Genomic DNA, 17,346 nt, shown 5'->3' with positions numbered 1-17,346 from the left:
ATTTCCTTATTGTATCAAAATCAAGTCGTTTAATTGGACGTCAACTTTTCAGGTTTCCAGCCCAGCTCGCTGATTGGCTGTACTTCGGCTGGAAAGCCCCTCGCTCTTATTGGTCGATTCTCGCGTCACTCCGATGCGTCAGGCGCAGCGATTGGTGGCAAGGCCGGAAGTGATGTCCATTCTTTTCCTGAAGTCGAACAGTAGCACGGAGCGGGACTGGAGGAAAGCTCCTCGAGTACAAACGTGACAAATAAAACCCTTTGCGTCCTCCATCACACATAGCGCCACTTCCACGCGCGCAGTCCGGCGGGGAAGGCCAAGCGCAAGCGAAGCGGCCGCCCCAGATGGAAGCTGCACCGGCCAAGAATAAGCCGCAGGGCCGCCTGCTGGTGTCCACGCAGCTGGACGCCAAAGATGAGCTCGAAGAGGTAAGCCCGAGCTAGCTCACAGCTGATACGAGGCGCGAGCAGGCTCGTTAGCATGGCTAAGCTAGCGTCCATCTATTAACTCGGAGGGCGCTTGTAAACAAATGCACAAGTTCAAGCGAAAGTGCGCATGCGCTGCCTGCTCACTTCAGTGTGTGTGTGAGCGCAGAAATTGGAGCGTTGCGTCAGCGTCGTCCACTCGTTGACCAATGGCCTTTCAGAGAGAGAAGCGAACGACGCTCTGACAGCCAGCGTAAGTCCATGACGTCATCAGCAACACACCACAAACACACGCGCTGAGCATCTCATTTGTTCTTTGCAACCTCCTCGCTGCTCGCCCCTCCCACCATTGAGGAGAATGAAGACAAATGATCGTTAATATTTGTATTATTATAAAATGAAATGCAGGCACAATGGACTGATGTCAGTGTTGTTGTCACCATGGCAACCAGGTGTGTAAAGGCCAGCAGCAGCATGAAGAGGTTTGTCTCGGTCTCTTCGCTCTGGTCCTCACTGAGCCGGCTCAAGCCCAGAGGGTAATCGAACCCCCCTAACACACACACCCACACCCCTACACGCACAATTCCAATCCCCGCTCTCCCTACCTCCATGTCTGACGTCACCATGACAACAGTGTTACAGGGACCTGACTCTGGTGAACAGAGATGGAATGAACGTCATCCTGGTGAAGATCAACCAGATCTTAATGGAGAAGTTCCTCAAGCTGCAGGACGTCCCCAGAAAGCAGGTGAGCACGTGCACATGCACGCACACACACTCGCTTGTGTGTGTGTGTCTTCATGAGCAGGATGGTGCTGAAATGTGCACATGTGCAGCTGGTGTGGCTGGTTCGAGAGTTGGTGAAGAGCGGGGTGATGGCAGTTGATGGCGTCGTCATGACTTTGCTCAAACAGATTGCAGGTGAGACACACACACACACACACACACACACACCCACCGAGATGCAGGCAGACTGAATGATCATGGAAATGTGTGTGTGTGTGTGCAGGAGGAGATGTGTCCACAAAGAACTTGTGGTTGGCTGAGAGCGTCCTCGACATCCTGGTGGAACAGAAGTATGACACACACCCACACGCAGACACACCCCGACACACACGCACACACTGCAGTGCAAAGCATTTTCTCGCGTGTGTGTGCAGGGAGTGGGTTTTGAAAAGCGGGATGCTGATCGCCATGTCTGTGTACACGTACCTGCGCCTCATCGTGGACCACGGCGCCCCCAACCTGCTTCCTCTTCGCCAGAAGGAAGTGGACTTCTGCATCGGGATGCTGCGGGAGAAGGTGAGGACGACGACGGCGCCGACGGCGACACTCTGTGGTTCGAGCCATCCTTTTTCCCCACATTTGTTTTTCACCGCGCAGTTTTTGGAGTGCCTGATCATCGGCAGAGATTTGGTGCGCTTGCTGCAGAACGTGGCTCGCATCCCCGAGATGGATCTCCTGTGGAGAGACCTACTCCACAACCCTCAAGTCCTCAGTCCTCAGTTCACAGGTAATACAGGTTCACAGGTAAGACCCTCACTACTTGTCTCCTAGGCAACGCTTTGGAACTTGCATGCGTGTGTTTGTGTGCGTCAGGTGTTCTGCAGCTGCTCACGGCTCGGACTTCCAGAAAGTTCCTGGCGTGTCGTCTGACTCCTGACATGGAGACCAAGCTCTTGTTCATGACCTCCAGGGTAAGCCATCACTTCCTGTTGCGGCGGCGTGGCAAGGCGAGGCGGCTGTTTGTGCGCCTTGCCACTCGCGCGCTCTCTCTCCTCGCCGCTTGTGCGTGCAGGTTCGCTTCGGGCAGCAGAAGCGCTACCAGGACTGGTTCCAGCGGCAGTACCTGTCCATGGCCGAGAGCCAGTCGCTGCGCTGCGACCTCATCCGCTACATCTGTGGCGTGGTCCACCCGTCCAACGAGGTCCTCAGCTCTGACATCCTGCCGCGCTGGGCCATCATCGGCTGGTTGCTCACCACATGCACGGTAAGCGTGCGCACGTGCCGAGCGGCCGGAGCCTTTCGTGGTTTAACCCCAAAAATGTGTGCGTGTCGTCATGGCGCAGTCAAACGTGGCCGCCTCCAACGCCAAGCTGGCGCTCTTCTACGATTGGCTGTTCTTCAACCCTGACAAGGACAGCATCATGAATATAGGTGACACGCTCGCACGCACGCAAACGGAGTCGATCCATCGCAATTGTTTGTAACGCGAGTGTGTGGCGTGACGCAGAGCCGGCCATCTTGGTGATGCATCACTCCATGAAGCCGCATCCCGCCATTACGGCGACGCTTCTTGACTTCATGTGTCGGGTGAGACTCCGCCTCCTCCCCCGTGTTGCCGCAAATGTCCTGGAATGACCCCGCCTCTTCGCTTCCTCGCTTCCTCAGATCATTCCCCACTTCTTCCCTCCATTAGAGGTTCAGGTCCGTCAGGGCGTTTTCAACTCGCTCACGTTCATCATGGAGAAGCGAGTGCTGGCGTAAGACACGCACACACACACACACACACACACACACGTGCCAGCACACGTGAAATTGCGTCTTGTCGTGAAGGGTTAAAGGTCATGCGGTCTTGCAGGCACTTGGCTCCGCTGTTTGACAATCCCAAGTTGGACCGAGAACTTCGCTCCATGCTCAGAGAAAGATTTCCAGAATTCTGCAGCGCCCCTTCGCCGCCTATGGAAGGTACGTACGCACACACACACACACACACACACACACACACACACACACACACGCCTGTCCTCGGAGGCCATGCGAATATTGCGTGTGCGTGCATGCGCAGTGAAAATGGAGGAGATGGCGTCCATGGAGATGGAGCACATGATGGACAAGGAGGACGGTTGCTACGACAACACCGAAGCAGCCTTCAGCGACGATGAGGAAGAGGTCAACAACAAAGGTCATCATCTCGATCATCCTCACAATAATGATCAGCGTAATCCATATTCACATTTGTGTGTGTGTTGCAGGAAAGAAGCGCGAGTTCAGGTTTCATCCAATCAGAGAGGCTGTCGTGGAGGAGCCTGCTGACATCACACCCTGGCTTGACCAATTAGAGGACACCATGAAGGACAAGGTCGTCCAGCTGCAGAAGTTGAGGTCAGAGGTCAACACAGACGCGCAGGTTTACGATTTGATAATTAATCATCTCGATTGTTCTCAGTGACACGGAGACGCAGTGTGAAGTCATGCAGGACATCGTGGACCTCATCCTGGAGGTTGGACACACACACACACACACACACCAAGTTTGAAGCCACAACATCTGTGTGTGTGTGTTGCAGGAAGACTTTGACACGGAGCAGATGTCGGCTTTAGCATCGTGTCTCGCGGAAATCTTTAAAGAACATTTCCGAGGAGACGTCCTGCCAGAAGATATCACTGACGAGTACGACTGCCTGCTGTGTGTGTGTGCGTGCGCTTTGTCTCACCTGCGCGTGTGCGTCAGGTCCCTGGAGGAGTCGGTGTGCAAGGCGGTGTGTCTGGTCTTCCGGAATTTGGTGACCATGCAGGAGGACAACAGCGGCTTCTCGGTTCTTTTGGACATGCTGGCGGAACTTTACCAGAAGCAGCCCAAGATCGGTTACCACCTGCTCTACTACCTCAAAGCCAGGTGGCGCTCACGTGCACGCGCACATGCACGCTCCCATCGCGTCGTCTTCCACGCTTCGTCCCGCTTGACGCTCTTTCCTCTCCTGCAGCAAAGCGGCGAACGGCAAGATGATGCTGTACGAGTCGTTCGCTCAGGCCACGGCGCTCGGCGACCTTCACACGTGTCTGATGATGGACATGAAGGCGTGTCAGGAGGATGACGTGCGCTTGCTGTGCTACCTGACGCCTTCCATCTACTCGGAGGTACACGCACGCTCGCGCGCGCACGCAGACGAGCGCTGAGCTTTTTCTGGTTTCAGTTTCCCGACGAAACGTTGAGGAGCGGCGAGCTGCTCAACATGATCGTGGCCGTCATCGATTCCACTCAGGTGCGTAAGCGGACGGCTCGCCGCCGAGCTTAGCGTGCCGGCGCTAACGTGGCGTGCAGTTGCAGGAGCTGATGTGTCACGTGATGATGGGCAACCTGGTCATGTTCCGCAAAGACTCCGTTCTCAACATCCTGAGTGAGTGCACACGCACGCGCACGCGCACGTGCACAGGCTTGATGCAGCCAGCAGGTGGCGCCGTCTGACACATTTCTTCTCGCCGGCAGTCCAGTCTCTGGATTGGGAGACGTTTGAGCAGTACAGCACGTGGCAGCTGTTCCTGGCGCACAGCATCCCGCTGGAGACCATCATCCCCATCCTGCAGCACCTCAAGTACAAAGGTAGCGTCCTATTCTGGTCCGGAAAAATATGTTTGACTTTTTTTTCCTATATGAAGCAAAAAAAGGAAAGCACTTTTTCGCAAGCTTTTGGTTTTTAATAGAATTTTATTTTGGGACTGAAAAGCTTTCTTTGAAATTTTAGCTGTTGTCCTAAATTAACCTTGATCCGATGATGTTGCTCCTGCTGACGCCGCCTTCCCCTTTTGCATTTTGCGCAGAACATCCCGAGGCCTTGTCCTGTCTGCTGCTGCAGCTGCGGCGAGAAAAGTAACGGCACACGGCGAGCGCGCAACGGCAACCGTGCACCTCTCACCCGCGTGTGTGTGTCAGGCCCAGCGAGGAGATGGTGAAGATGGTCCTGAGCCGACCGTGCCACAGCGAGGACCAGTTCACCACCAGCCTCCTGCGACATTGGGCGTCCAAACACGACGACACGCTGGCTGAGCACATCAAAGCGCAGCTCATCAAGAACAACAACCAACCGCGGAAGAGGCAAAGGTGCGCGCGCACGCCGCCAGCGCTCGCTGCTTAACTTGCTCGCGAGCAACACGCCGATTGAGTTGTGACGCGCACACGCAACGCACACTTGACGTTGGCGCGCGTGTGTTTGCAGTCTCCGCAGTTCAAGCAGCAAACTGGCTCAGTTGACACTGGAACAGATCCTGGAACATCTGGACAACCTCCGCTTGAGTCTGAACAACACCAAGAACAGCTGTCAGTACGCACGTGCACGTGTGCGTGCACCTGTGTTCATTGAGTCATCCACGTTGGGATGGATGACCCCATGACGTGTTGATTCTTGACGTTTGCTGTGCTTAGTTTTCAGTCAGACGCCCATCCTTCAGGCCCTGCAGCACGTTCAGGCCAGTTGCGATGAAGGACACAAGATGAGGTACGCACGCACGCACTCACGCACGCAAGAACATTCCCGGTCATGCCTTTCTGGGGGAATTTCCGGATGAACCTAAAATTACAATCGAGTGGACATTTTTGTCGTCATCTCGCTTTCGGAACGGAATTTGAGATATTGGTTGCCAAATAGCATCGGCGCTCTTTTTCTTGATTGTATGGCGGCCGCTGTCGCAAGTTTGAAAAATAACTGAAATAAAAAAAAATAACGGTATCTGGAAAGCTGCAAGTCAGGTGACTCCTAATGCAAGTCGCCCTCTAGTGGTGCTCATAGGAATTGCTGATGGGGCCCAACGTGGCAAACCTTTGCTTGTCGACGGTTGGTCAGCCACAAAGCGCGTTTTAGGTTCATTCCGAGACGTTGACCCCGAAAGGCCAAACGTGGCGCGAGTGACGGTGCGACTGGCCGCGCAGGTTCAGCGACCTGTTCGCCTTGGCCGAAGAGTACGAAGACTCGCAGGCCAAACCCGTCAAGTCTCGTCGCAAGGCGGCCGCCACGTCGCCGAGGTCGCGCAAGGGCGCCGTGCCGCCCAGCAACAACGAGGAGGAGAGCGCATCCAGCAGCGCCTCGGTACGGTCGCCTCGCACGCCTCCGCCGGCGCCGCTAACGGCGTCCCATGCCTACCTCACTTCCTGTTTGTGCCTCAGGAGGAGGAAGACTCCAAGCCCAAAGCGCCCAAGAGGAAGAGGAAATGCTCGTCAGCCGTGGCCTCCGACAGCGACTGATCCCCGAGGCCGTCGGACGACACGCGGCAGCTGTTTGCCCGCCATGCACTGTGCCCCCTTTTCTCTTTTTTGGCCAACTCTTATCGTGGAGGTTTTTCACTTGCTATTTTTTTAGCTGCTCCTTCCCCGCTGCAGTAAAAGCCTTTTGTGTGAAGCCGACCGCATTTACTCTTATTTTCAACACTTTCCTATCCTGGGCGGCAGGTGTTATGTCATTTGATGCCCCGCCCACATCGTCACAAGTGACGGACACCAGCTGGGCGGCCTCTTGAACGACTTTTTTTTAGGACCGACTGACGGCTGTCCGCAAGATCTTCTTGAGGCGGACACCATCTCGAGTCACTTCCGGACCGGAAGTGTCCCAACAACTGTTGATGACTTTTGAGTAGCCGTCATGTGTGCGGCCAAGTCGGGATCATCTCTGCGGCCTCTACTGCTGACTCCGGAACGCATCCCGGAATTCTTCATCCCGCCCCGTGGGCCACGCTTCCTCCTCTCCCCTCAGTGCCATCAGACCTCCACGGATGGAATTGGGACGTGTGCCGACCAGGACCGCCACGAACAACGCGACCGTGTGAGTCCGCAGCCCCGCCCACTACCGGGGGGCTCTCCCCGCTCGCCGCTTCCCCGCCCCTCGGCGGCCACGATGGACTCGGACTATGACGGTGACATGACGACGCGCGCGGCGTTGTCCTTGCTGCACGTGGCCAAGGTCACGACCCCCTACGGGTTCCGTGGGGTTCTGGCACAGAGCCCGGGTACGCGGGGCAGAGAGTCCCTGTTTCACCGGGACAAAGGCGGTGCGACGCATGTGACGGGATGCCAAAGACATGTGAGGGTGGAGCCGTAGTTGCTGTCACTTCCTGGACAGCCACTTTTAACTCAGTTTCAAATAAAAATAATTTGAAAGATCACCTGTGAACTTTGACCTTTTTGATTTGACAGTCCATCAATACTTTTTCAATAGGTGTTAAATCAGTCAATTGATGACTCAAACGAGTTGATGTTTGTTCCAGTGTTTTGAACGGGACTGTGACGTCATGCGAAAGCGTGCACGCGCACTTGATGAGGTAGCCCAGCCTGTTGGCAAGTGTGCAGCTCTTTGGATGTCCTCTGCAGGTGGAACTTTGTCCTTCTCCTGCACTGCAGGTCTGACTTTCTTTCATGTGTATTTTGCTTGTCTTCGTGAATTCTGCTGCAAAAATGTTGCTAAATGGCGTGACTGATCATTTCGGTCCCAATTTGCGTGTAATTGTACATTGACAATGAAACAAAAGGTGCGATTTCAGACTAATGCTCGAGTACAACTCTGAGATTCATCTTTGACGAGAGAAAATATAATTTAATTTGAAAAACGTGCATTTAAAGGTTCTCCCGGACTTCTTGATGCAATCGTCTGCCAAACTGGCATTTTCGCCACAAACGCAGAAAATAACGCGAAAATGCCGCGGAGAAATCAATGCGCTCAATTTAGACAGTGGCAACGCAAGATGGCCGCCGGTGGCTCGGCTTCCTGCTACAACGAGTAAGGCGTCATTAGAAGTCCAGTTCATTATGTACGTCCGTGGTAGTCCGCCGTTAAAAAGCGCAAAAGAAAACGAATGTGGAACTTTTTTTAAATTTTTTTAAAGTTGGACCCCTGTGACCGCAGAATGGTCAACGCCATCGCCTCTACAACGCTTAATCATTGCGCCCTCTTGTGGACGTGATCAATCAACACACTGGGTCCCTCACACCCCTGACAAAAATAAAACCCTCCATCCGAGGGCGTGGTCAAGCTGAAGCGCGCTCACGTCTTGCCTGGCTGGCGCGTCCCCGTGGCCTCGTGGAACCTTGCGGAAGAAGAAGATGACGAACACGCCGACGGTCCTCCCCGCATGCCCCCCCAGCACGTGCCTCCTCCCCCCCGCGGGGACACCGCCTCCATCCCCGCTGGTCGCCCGCTAGACGCAGGCCGCTTCTGGAGCTCCGTCAGCCGGGGAGAGAAGACACAAAGACACCCCCACTTCTTTCCAGTGCGGGCTTGCTATTGATATTGATCTTATTTTTTGGATGTTTTTGATCGATTGAGTCCAGATGGAGAGCATGGAGAGGGAGTGCAGCGCGCTGGGGGGACTCTTCCAGAACGTCATAGCGGATATGAAGGTACGCGCACACACTCGTTGATACCACCACCACCACCACCACCACCACCACCACCACCATCATCATCATCATCATCATCATCATCATCATCATCGTAATCATCGCCATGACCAGGTGACTTCATAGGCGAGGAATTTGCCACACCCTCCTGCTGCCTCAGCCACAGGTGGTGCAAATGGCTCCCGCATCGCGCATGGGAACGATGTAAAGGTCCAAATGTTTGGATCGTGTTTCGGGATGCTTCGGAACCAATCGCTCATTCCAGACTTCCCAATCGCGACAAAGGGATTTTGGTCATGGAACTCTCCCAGTCCACCACATGGAATACCAATATAGAGCTATATGGTGATAAATGCAATAATTTGGGTTTGGATTTGACTTGTCAGAACTAGATTGGAGTCGATTAGTCTAAACGTCTCCCAAAATTTTTATTGGGTTGCAGTTTTCTCCATGAAAGCAAGATTCCGATTGATTTTTTTTTTTCTTGCTTATCTTGTCTGCCCTCATATACTGACTGGCGACCATTCCATCGTTTGTCTATGGCTGCCCTGACAATGAGTGGCGACCAGTCAGTTTCTTAGAAATAGATTTTTTTCATGAGAATAATTCAGAATTTTATGTTGTAAGCCAACGAGCTTAGCCTCGTCTCTTTTTTTGGGGTGAGGTTCCAACTCATGTCTCCATCTCCTTGTCGCCATGGAAACCCTTTGGGTCGATTGGCTGACTTCTATTTCCTCATCCCAACCGCTTGAATCGCCGCGCATCCCCCCACTATGTGACATATTTCGTCCGTCGCGTTGAATATGCGCAACAACAGCAATTGGAGAACGCCAGCCAACGAATCCGAAAGCTCCTTCAATTTATGTCGCGGCTAGCTGACGGATGCGGCGGCATCATGAAAAAAATATTAATTGGAGGTAGCCCCCCCCCCCACGCACCCACCCACAACCCCCGCTCGTCTTTTCCTCTTGCCCCTCTGCAGTGTTGCCATGGCGACGGTCGATCATGCGGCTCGGCGCAGCTGGCGATGAGGACTAGTGATGTTGAAGCTGTCAGACGACATGCCAATTTGATGCGAGAAAAGAGATGACGTCCGTCCACAGACAAACTGTTGCGACACAAACGTCATTCAATCAGCATCCTCGAACCCTTCATCGGGATTAGTAAAATGGCATACTTAAGGGAAATAAAAAAATCCCAAAGCCCTCCTTGCCAGTAGTTGGCGCTAGACTGCCAAGATTAGATTGACTTTTTTTTTTTGACAATTCATCACAAACTGTCATTCCGAATGTGGAAAAAAAGTCCCCACGTCATCGTCATGGTTTTCTCGTTGTTGTGTTTGCTCTGCAGGGAAGCTATCCCGTGTGGGAAGATTTTGTCAGCAAGGCCAGCAAACTGCAGTCACAGCTCAGGTAACTTTTCAGCGCAAAGTAGGACGAGCGCAACGGTAACGTGCACGTGTGGTTGTTTTGTGTGGCAGGATGACGGTGGTGGCGGTGGCAGCGTTCTTGGACGCCTTCCAGAAGGTGGCCGACATGGCGACCGGCAGTCGAGGTAGGACGCAACTTTTCTAGTTGAGCAGCGTCTTTCCCTTTTGAGGTATGTTGACAAGAGTCGAGGAGTAGATAGATGTAGTGCTTTGGCGCCATGTTGTCGCATACGGTGACCAATCCATTATTTGTTACTATGTGCCCTTCCATTGGCTGGCGACCAGTCCATTCTTCGTCTCTACGTCCCACCCGAAGTCCGAGAGGACGACCTTGCAAAGTTTCTCAAGCTGCTAGTGGGTCAAACGCGCGGCACTCTCGGCCGTCGTCCTATTTTTGCATTCCCACCGGCGCCTTCGGTTACATGCCGCTCGAAATACCCGCGAGGGCCATCAATCCCGCCGTCCGTCCGTCTGTCAATTCTCGTGGCATGAGTTCCACTTGTCAAGATTGATTTGGAAAGAGACATCGTCGCGTCGCGTCACATGACTTGTTAGCTTCTCACTAGGACGGTCAGATGATCGGCTGCAGCAGCTGCCACACACGCACACACTCACTGACTCACACACGCGTGCAGATGACGGCAATAATACGAGCTGCGACGTTTTTGGATGTCTGACAGAAGTTCGGGTCAAGAAAATGAAAAGCTCACTTTTTGACTGCACGCGTGCGTGTGCCTGTGTCTGGAAAGTGCGTGCACGTGTGTGTGTGCAGGTTGCTGATACATCGATGGGATAGGACAGGATTTTTGTTGTAGAATGTTTTCTTAAAAAAAAAAAAGGATTGCAATATCGTTGACTTTGAATATACATGAGCGCGCCATCATCGGCCGTCACATCAAGACATTTCCGACATTCTGCGTGGAGAGTTTACCGATTGCCGATGACATGGTCGGGGAAACTCTTCTCTTCCTCCAACGCATGTGCAAATTCTGAAAACAGACACCCGGGACGATCCCCACAAACGTATTTGAACTATTCCAACCCTGCACGCACACACACACTCCCACTCAGGGCATCCCAACACCTCCAGTGTAGCACGTGCGTGTGTGTGCGCATGCATTTATTTTAGGGGGGGGGTTGTGACAAAAGTCAAGAATTTGACAAACTTTATTGCGTCACGGCACACATTTTACATGAAAAAAAAATCCCAGCCACCCGTGCAAAAAGTCTCCCGTTCCTGTTTTATGAGCTGTTCCTGAAAAGTAAATTGGTGTCAAGGAAGTGTGTCACCTGACTACTTTACTTTACTCAGAGCTCAGTTTAACCCGGGTCGTTAGTGGAAGTTGCGGAGAGTGTACATGTGCTGTCTGTCTGTCTTGTGGAAGAACTTTGAATTGGTCTGCCTGTGGGCGACGTTCGTCCATGTCATCGCAGGGAAGCGCTCCGTGTCTGTCTCAGGTGCCCCAAAAAAAGAAGGAACGTGTGCAAGCCACCAAGAAAACTAAGAAGAGGGGAGGAGGGGGGGGTGTCAGTGGTGCAATGCAGCAGCATCATGGCCGCACCCTGACACCAGCGCTCGCTGGCAAAATCGTCAGCAGATTGCAACCTTTGCCATGTCGTCTCTGTTCATCCGACTTTCGATCATGGCCAAAGATTTTCAAAAGCCGTCCGGCGCTTTGCTTTGTGTTGGTTTCAAACGATTGATCTGCAGCAAAAAAAAGCAAAAAAACTCCAATACTTGCTGCTTTCAGGCGTCTCCTTTCAAATGGAAAATCCTGAGCTACCATCTAGTGGTCTACAGGAGAATTACATCCAAAATAAACGGGAGGCACAGCAAAAAGTGCACAAAGAAATGCACAAAATAGCGAAATGGATGAGATTGAAATTTGTGGAGAAAATGAGGACACTCATGAGGAGCTGCATTTCACTTCCTTCCACTCAGATGTGGCAAAAAAAAAATGTTGGTTGCTCATGCTTCACGCTTGAAATTCATTTTTAAAATGTATTTTCTTTTGCAATGTGGTTGCCAGGGGCGACGAGGGACATCGGCTCAGCGCTCACCAGGATGTGCATGAGGCACCGCAGCATCGAGACGAAACTCAGGCAGTTCTCCACGTACGTGCGTGCGTGCGTGCGTGTGTGTGTTCAACAGGTTTTGCCTCTCAGATCACCATGGCAACCCCTCCTCGTCCTCCATCTTGTTGTGCTGAAATGAATGTTTTATATTCATATTTAATATTTGTGTGTGAGCCAGGAAGTGTGTGCGTGTGTTTCTGTTGATGTGTGTGTGTTTGTCTTCGTCCATGTGAGTGCACGTGTGTGTTGGCGTGCGCATGTTCAATTAGTGTTGTACCGAACCCTCCCCCTCGTCCCAGATCTCCATGGCAACACATCCTTCTCCTCCAATCTCATCCTTCATCTTGTTGTGCAGAAATTAATTTTTGCTTGACTTGTTTTTATGATGATATGTGCGTGCGTGTGCGCGTGCGTGTGCGTGTGCAGGTTGTTTGTGGATTGCCTGATCAACCCCCTCCAGGAGCAGATGGAGGAGTGGAAGAGAGTCGCCAACACTCTGGACAAGGACCACGCCAAAGGTACACACACACACGCACGGCTAGAACTTCTGATGTGGCGTTCTTTGAGTGTACTTCCTTCATCTTGCGTGCGTGTGTGTGTGTGCGCGGATTATGTCAGAGTACAAGAAAGCCCGTCAGGAGATCAAGAAGCGCTCTTCGGACACGTTGAAGCTGCAGAAGAAAGCCAAGAAAGGTCTGCTAAAAGCCGCCGGCAGCCGACGCAGAATTCTCGTTTGCCGCGTGACGCTTTGCTGACTTTTTTTTTTGGTTTCTTTGTCCGTGACAGCTGACGTCTTTGGTAAGTTAGCCGCCACGTGGCGACCGCTCCATTCCTGGTCCCGTTTGTCCTTTCGAGTGCAGGGCGCGGAGATATCCAGCCGCAGTTGGACAACGCCAAGCAGGAAGTGAGCGACAAGTACTTCCTGCTGGAGGAGTCCGAGAAGCAGGCGGTGCGGCGGGCCATGGTGGAGGAGAGGAGCCGCTTCTGCTGCGTGGTGGCCATGCTCAGGCCCGTCGTGGTCAGTCGCCACGCCAACCGCCACGCATAATGGAGTCGATTTTTGTGGTGGTGTGTTTTCATTGACAATGTGTGTGTGTGTGTGTTGACGCTCGCGTGTCAGGAGGAGGAGCTTTCCGTGCTCGGCGAGATCAGTCACCTGCAGACGCTGACGGACGACCTGAAGACGTTGACCATGGACCCTCACAAGCTGCCCCCCTCCAGTGAACAAGCACGTCCTCTCGTCATCCTTTCTTTTTCCTTTCGCCTCCTCCTTCTTCGTCTCGCTCATCTTCGTCTTCCTCCCTCACAGGTGATCGTGGACCTGAAAGCGTCAGAGTGCTCCTGGTCCTTTCAGACTCCGCCCTCATCTCCCAGCACCACCGTGTCCAGGAAGTCCAGCATGTGCAGGTTGCTTCCCTAGGCGGCTCATCTTCACGTTTTTGCCTGCCGCGTCGCCCTCTAGTGGCGAGAGTGGCTAACGCCAAGTTTTCTTGCCCTTTTTCTCGCCGCAGCAGCCTGAACAGCGTGAACAGCAGCGACTCTCGCTCCAGCGGCTCGCGCTGCCACTCTCCCACCTCGCACTTCCGCTACCGCACGTCGTCGTCGTCGTCGGTCCTCCCGCAGCAGACGCCGGCCCGCCTCTCCTCGGTGTCCTCCCACGACTCGGGCTTCATCTCGCAGGACGCCTCGCAGTCCAAGTCGCCGTCCCCCATGCCTCCCGAAGCCTTGCAGGTGAATCCACGTGACGGTCGGTTGGACGTACACAACTCGTGATGGGAAGCGATCGGGATTTAGCCGTCCCGATTCCGTCGTGGGTGCTTATGCGTCCGATCACGGCGACGTTTTTGAGCGCATGTACATCCTCACCCTCCATTCTGGTGTTCACCTTCAGTTGTCCAACCATCACGCTGCCCCCTGGTGGTCCGGCGTGCTACAACAAGACGCCCGCCTCCCTCTCCTCCATGCACCATCTTTGCCCTCCTCCTCCGCCGCCACCTCACCCGTGTCCCCGTCGTCCTCTTGGGCTCATTCGCCCATTCCGTCTTCTCGATTGTTTGGCTTCCCGCCAGTCTGCTCGTCCACGATGTCGTCGCCGCCGCGCCGAGTCCCGTCCTGGAAGGTCTTTTCCCTCATGGCTGTCTCATTGATTTCAATGTGTGTGTGTGTGTGTGTGTGTGTGTGTGTGTGTAAATTATCCATCAGTCATCCACTCCATTGTAATCGGCAAAAGTTGGATGGAGGCCACTGGACTCTTCTTGGTTCTTGAAGCTGTGAATCCGGGATCTGGTCACGAACGGGTTTGAATTCAGAACCGAGGAAGCGTTTTGCAATAAAATTGAAACTTCAACAAGCATGAAGATCCTCGTCGCCTCTGTTTGCCGTTTTGCGGATTGACTCCGTTGTGTTTAGCTTAGCAACATGCTAACAGCTCAAGGCCACGCCTTGACGCTCGCGTTTTGCATTGCCAGGACTGGACCAAGCCGGGCCCGTACGATCAGCCCTTGTTCAACGCCCTGAGGTGGGCCAAGGAGAGGCGGGAGACCGCCGAGCCGCCGAGGGAGGAGCTACAAGAAGGCAAAGGGGGCTCCCCTGTGACCTCGTCCAAGGTGGCAGCATCACGATGACCTTGAACGCCTTTCTTTCGGCCAACTCAACTTTTTTTCTTTGCGTGCAGGAGGACAGAGAGGCCCACGTGGAGCTGGCTAAAGCGCTCGCCCGCAGTCTCCACTTGGACTTCCATGGCTCCAGCAGGGACTCGCTGCAGGGCTCCAGCGGCTACAGCAGTCAAACCAACACACCGTGCTGCTCGGAGGATGCCGGCCCCACGCAAGGTGGGAATAAATCTGGAGTTAATGACGGCTGCAATTTGTTTGTGTTTCTAGTTAGTGGGCTGCGGCTTTATTGGTTTAGGGCAGTGCTTTTCAAAGGGGGGGGGTGACACTGGCGAACAGGCTTTTTTCCCCCCGCTGTACCACAATAAAGTGCAATTGCACATCAGCTCCAGTAGGTGGCAGTGGCGCTCTCGTTAACCATTATGCGCGCAAAAATGCTGTTATTTATAGTTTTGGTGGAAAGTGGGGGGGGGGGTAACAGAAAATAATTGAGAAGCACTGGTTTGGGGTAACTGAGGCCAGGATCGGTTACGGTTCGCGTGGCTTGTTTTCACGTCTGTGTGTCCTCTTCAGACGGCGACTACTTGCCCGTGGGAGCCGATCACGAAGGCGATCATCACAACCCCGACGTGGACAAGTGGCCCGGCGTCCCGCGGCCCGGCGACCTCTCTCACTCCTGCCGCCGACCGTTCACGTCCAAGCGTCCCACGTCGGCCTGCGTGCCCCCTAGCCCGTCCACGGTGGTCCCGCCAGGCTTGGCCACCATTCGCCGGACGCCGTCCTCCAAACCCAACCTGCGACGCCCGTCGGGAGGCCTCACGTTGGGGCCCATCCCCATCAAGCCGCCCATGGTCCCGGTCAAGACGCCCACCGTGCCGGAGCACCCCGGCTTCCCCAAGGGGAGGTCGTCCGAGGACGGGCGGACACCCTTGAGCCCCCCCGGCGCGCCTCTCTCACCGGGGAGCAGCGGAACCTTCTGGTCTCACTTGGATCTCGGCCCCGGGTCCGAGTCGGAGCGACGTCCTCTCCCCAAGCTGCTGGAGGAGACGGAACACGGGGACGGCGCTGACGATTTCCTGGTGGCCATCCGGCGCGGCGTCAAGCTGAAGAGGACCACCACCAACGACCGATCGGCACCCAGGATCTACTGAGCGGACTTTCCCCGAGTTTCGTCGGTGCTGCCGGTTTTGTCGCAACAAAACGGACAACGTGAGTCAGGCTTTTTCTCATTTGGGACATCCGCTCTTGAACTCAGACTTTTTGTTCAGGATGTGCCGAACGTGAGCGGCGTCCGACACACGGCAAGAAAAAACTTTATTTTTTTGCGTGCCAAAAACCTGCTCCAGTATCTCAATTACGTGTTGCATCGAGACAAACGCGAAGACGCAACAGCTGGAGTTTGCCTTCGGAAAGCGAAATCCTTTTGCATGTTCTTGTTTTTTTTTTTTTATTACCTTGTTTTCTCAACGAGCTCGTTCCGTCTCGCCGCGCTTTGCTCCCAAATGATGCTTGGGATTTTGCAGCTGCTCTTGAGAGGCGTACAGACATCAAGTCAGGTGGCGTTTAATGTTTATTTATTTATTTTTTATCACTGACATGTTGTCGATACATTGAAGTGTGCGTAAAGGACTTAATGGCCTAAATTTAAAAAAAGTAGACACGCTCGCGTTGAAAAATCACGACGGAGAAGGGTCCCCGATGGAAGCTCGTAAAAAGTTCGGCAAGCGTCATCGGGATTTTCGGAACCGTCTTGTACACGTCAACAATTTTCAGTCCGTCCAAACGGAAGCGCCCCAAACCGGTTTGGGAGTGCCCGATCGTTCTCAGTTGCTGTTGTCCAGTCGATGTCCTTTTTCCGTCTTTTACGATGCAATGTTCCTCACAGCTCAAACATTTTCCTGGCCGTCCGTCCGTCTGAACGCGTTCGACTTGTTTGGAGAGGAGCGAAGCGCGTTTTGCGGATGGCGTCCGGCTTGCGGCTGATGCGCCGAGCAGATGAAGCTGAATGTGACGAGCCTCGAAATGTCAATGCGGTCTTGGAGAATTATAAAAAAAAAAAAAAAATGTTTGTCTGGTCCAGCGTGTGTGATTGCTGCTTGGCCTTCTCATTTTTCAGTCTTGCACTCATTTAGTATCTGCGTAGATTGTCACTCATTCAAATCTTAACTCATTCACTGCCATTGACGGGTAAAGACGTCCAAAAGTTATTTCACCTGGGCTGGCAGTGAATGAGTTAATAATGCGCCAAAGTGTAACAGAGGCGACTCGTCCACCATCTTGTGGTATCGATGGGCAATTAATTAATTATTTTTTTAATAACGGCAGAACCCCAGAATGCCTCCACGCCGGTTTCGCGATGGGCATTCGACTTTGACCATCCAGCGGTCGTCTCTGTCCAGAATTCGTCCAAAGAAATGTCCTTTCCTCTTCTTGAGATGCAAATGATCCGAATCCTGGACCCCGAGGAGGATGCCCTCCTAACGGACTAAAAGGTAGAAGCCGCAGGCCAGCACCAGCCCGACAGCCAAGACCACGGTGGGATTGTTGTTGCAGACGTGGCAGAGTCGCGTCCACGCCGGCGAGGGCTCCACCAGCCGGTCCACCTTCTCGGAGATGGCGCGCATACGTGCGCAGATGTCGCGCAGGCTTTGCCGCAGCTCGTCCAGGTCCATCTGCGTCTGCCGCTTGATCTCCAGGATC

General features: G+C 53.6%; 2 protein-coding genes across 4 annotated transcripts; both read left to right on the top strand.

Annotated features, from left to right (window-relative positions):
- The first annotated feature begins 141 nt into the window (after positions 1–141).
- Positions 142–7,298, top strand: ints3 (integrator complex subunit 3). Its single transcript, XM_088318802.1, has 29 exons — positions 142–428; positions 595–678; positions 878–961; positions 1,060–1,173; positions 1,262–1,346; positions 1,435–1,501; positions 1,586–1,727; positions 1,809–1,938; positions 2,025–2,122; positions 2,224–2,415; positions 2,495–2,582; positions 2,659–2,738; positions 2,817–2,908; positions 3,007–3,113; positions 3,214–3,330; positions 3,401–3,530; positions 3,595–3,649; positions 3,716–3,819; positions 3,880–4,044; positions 4,133–4,286; positions 4,343–4,411; positions 4,471–4,546; positions 4,636–4,749; positions 4,968–5,016; positions 5,080–5,247; positions 5,363–5,463; positions 5,569–5,641; positions 6,073–6,229; positions 6,307–7,298. Exons 1-29 carry the CDS (start codon positions 345–347, stop codon positions 6,382–6,384), a joined length of 3,057 nt encoding a protein of 1,018 aa, XP_088174928.1. The 5' UTR covers positions 142–344; the 3' UTR covers positions 6,385–7,298.
- Positions 7,299–7,424: 126 nt separating this feature from the next.
- LOC148321829 (protein MTSS 1-like) lies at positions 7,425–16,712 on the top strand. 3 transcript variants are annotated; one of them, XM_088318804.1, is made up of 16 exons: positions 7,425–7,533; positions 8,461–8,529; positions 9,880–9,941; positions 10,010–10,083; positions 11,989–12,073; positions 12,461–12,552; positions 12,653–12,727; positions 12,821–12,832; positions 12,895–13,052; positions 13,155–13,262; positions 13,344–13,441; positions 13,546–13,765; positions 13,926–14,153; positions 14,503–14,640; positions 14,709–14,865; positions 15,220–16,712. In XM_088318804.1, the coding sequence occupies exons 2-16, from the start codon at positions 8,461–8,463 to the stop codon at positions 15,795–15,797; spliced, it is 2,154 nt and encodes a 717-aa protein (XP_088174930.1). In that variant the 5' UTR covers positions 7,425–7,533; the 3' UTR covers positions 15,798–16,712. The 3 variants fall into 3 exon arrangements, with proteins under 3 accessions (XP_088174930.1, XP_088174929.1, XP_088174931.1); XM_088318803.1 differs by lacking the exon at positions 7,425–7,533 and having other exon boundaries at positions 7,579–8,529; XM_088318805.1 differs by lacking the exons at positions 7,425–7,533; positions 13,926–14,153 and having other exon boundaries at positions 7,589–8,529.
- Positions 16,713–17,346: the final 634 nt, after the last annotated feature.

Source organism: Idiotropiscis lumnitzeri, chromosome 16, assembly GCF_059441095.1.
Source record: "Idiotropiscis lumnitzeri isolate Australia: NSW breed Sydney's pygmy pipehorse chromosome 16, RoL_Ilum_1.0, whole genome shotgun sequence".
Lineage (NCBI taxonomy): Eukaryota > Metazoa > Chordata > Actinopteri > Syngnathiformes > Syngnathidae > Idiotropiscis > Idiotropiscis lumnitzeri.
This window is presented reverse-complemented; position numbering and strand designations above follow the sequence as displayed.

What these genes read in the sequence shown, in the direction of transcription:
- LOC148321829 (XM_088318804.1), top strand. Translation starts at nt 8,461, where the DNA reads ATGGAGAGCATGGAGAGGGAGTGCAGCGCGCTGGGGGGACTCTTCCAG. An exon ending in GGACAAGGACCACGCCAAAG is followed by an intron (nt 12,553 to 12,652) that starts GTACACACACAC and finishes GGATTATGTCAG; the next exon opens with AGTACAAGAAAGCCCGTCAG. An exon ending in TGCCTCCCGAAGCCTTGCAG is followed by an intron (nt 13,766 to 13,925) that starts GTGAATCCACGT and finishes GTTCACCTTCAG; the next exon opens with TTGTCCAACCATCACGCTGC.
- ints3 (XM_088318802.1), top strand. Translation starts at nt 345, where the DNA reads ATGGAAGCTGCACCGGCCAAGAATAAGCCGCAGGGCCGCCTGCTGGTG. An exon ending in GACATCCTGGTGGAACAGAA is followed by an intron (nt 1,502 to 1,585) that starts GTATGACACACA and finishes GTGTGTGTGCAG; the next exon opens with GGAGTGGGTTTTGAAAAGCG. An exon ending in CCAGAAGATATCACTGACGA is followed by an intron (nt 3,820 to 3,879) that starts GTACGACTGCCT and finishes CGTGTGCGTCAG; the next exon opens with GTCCCTGGAGGAGTCGGTGT.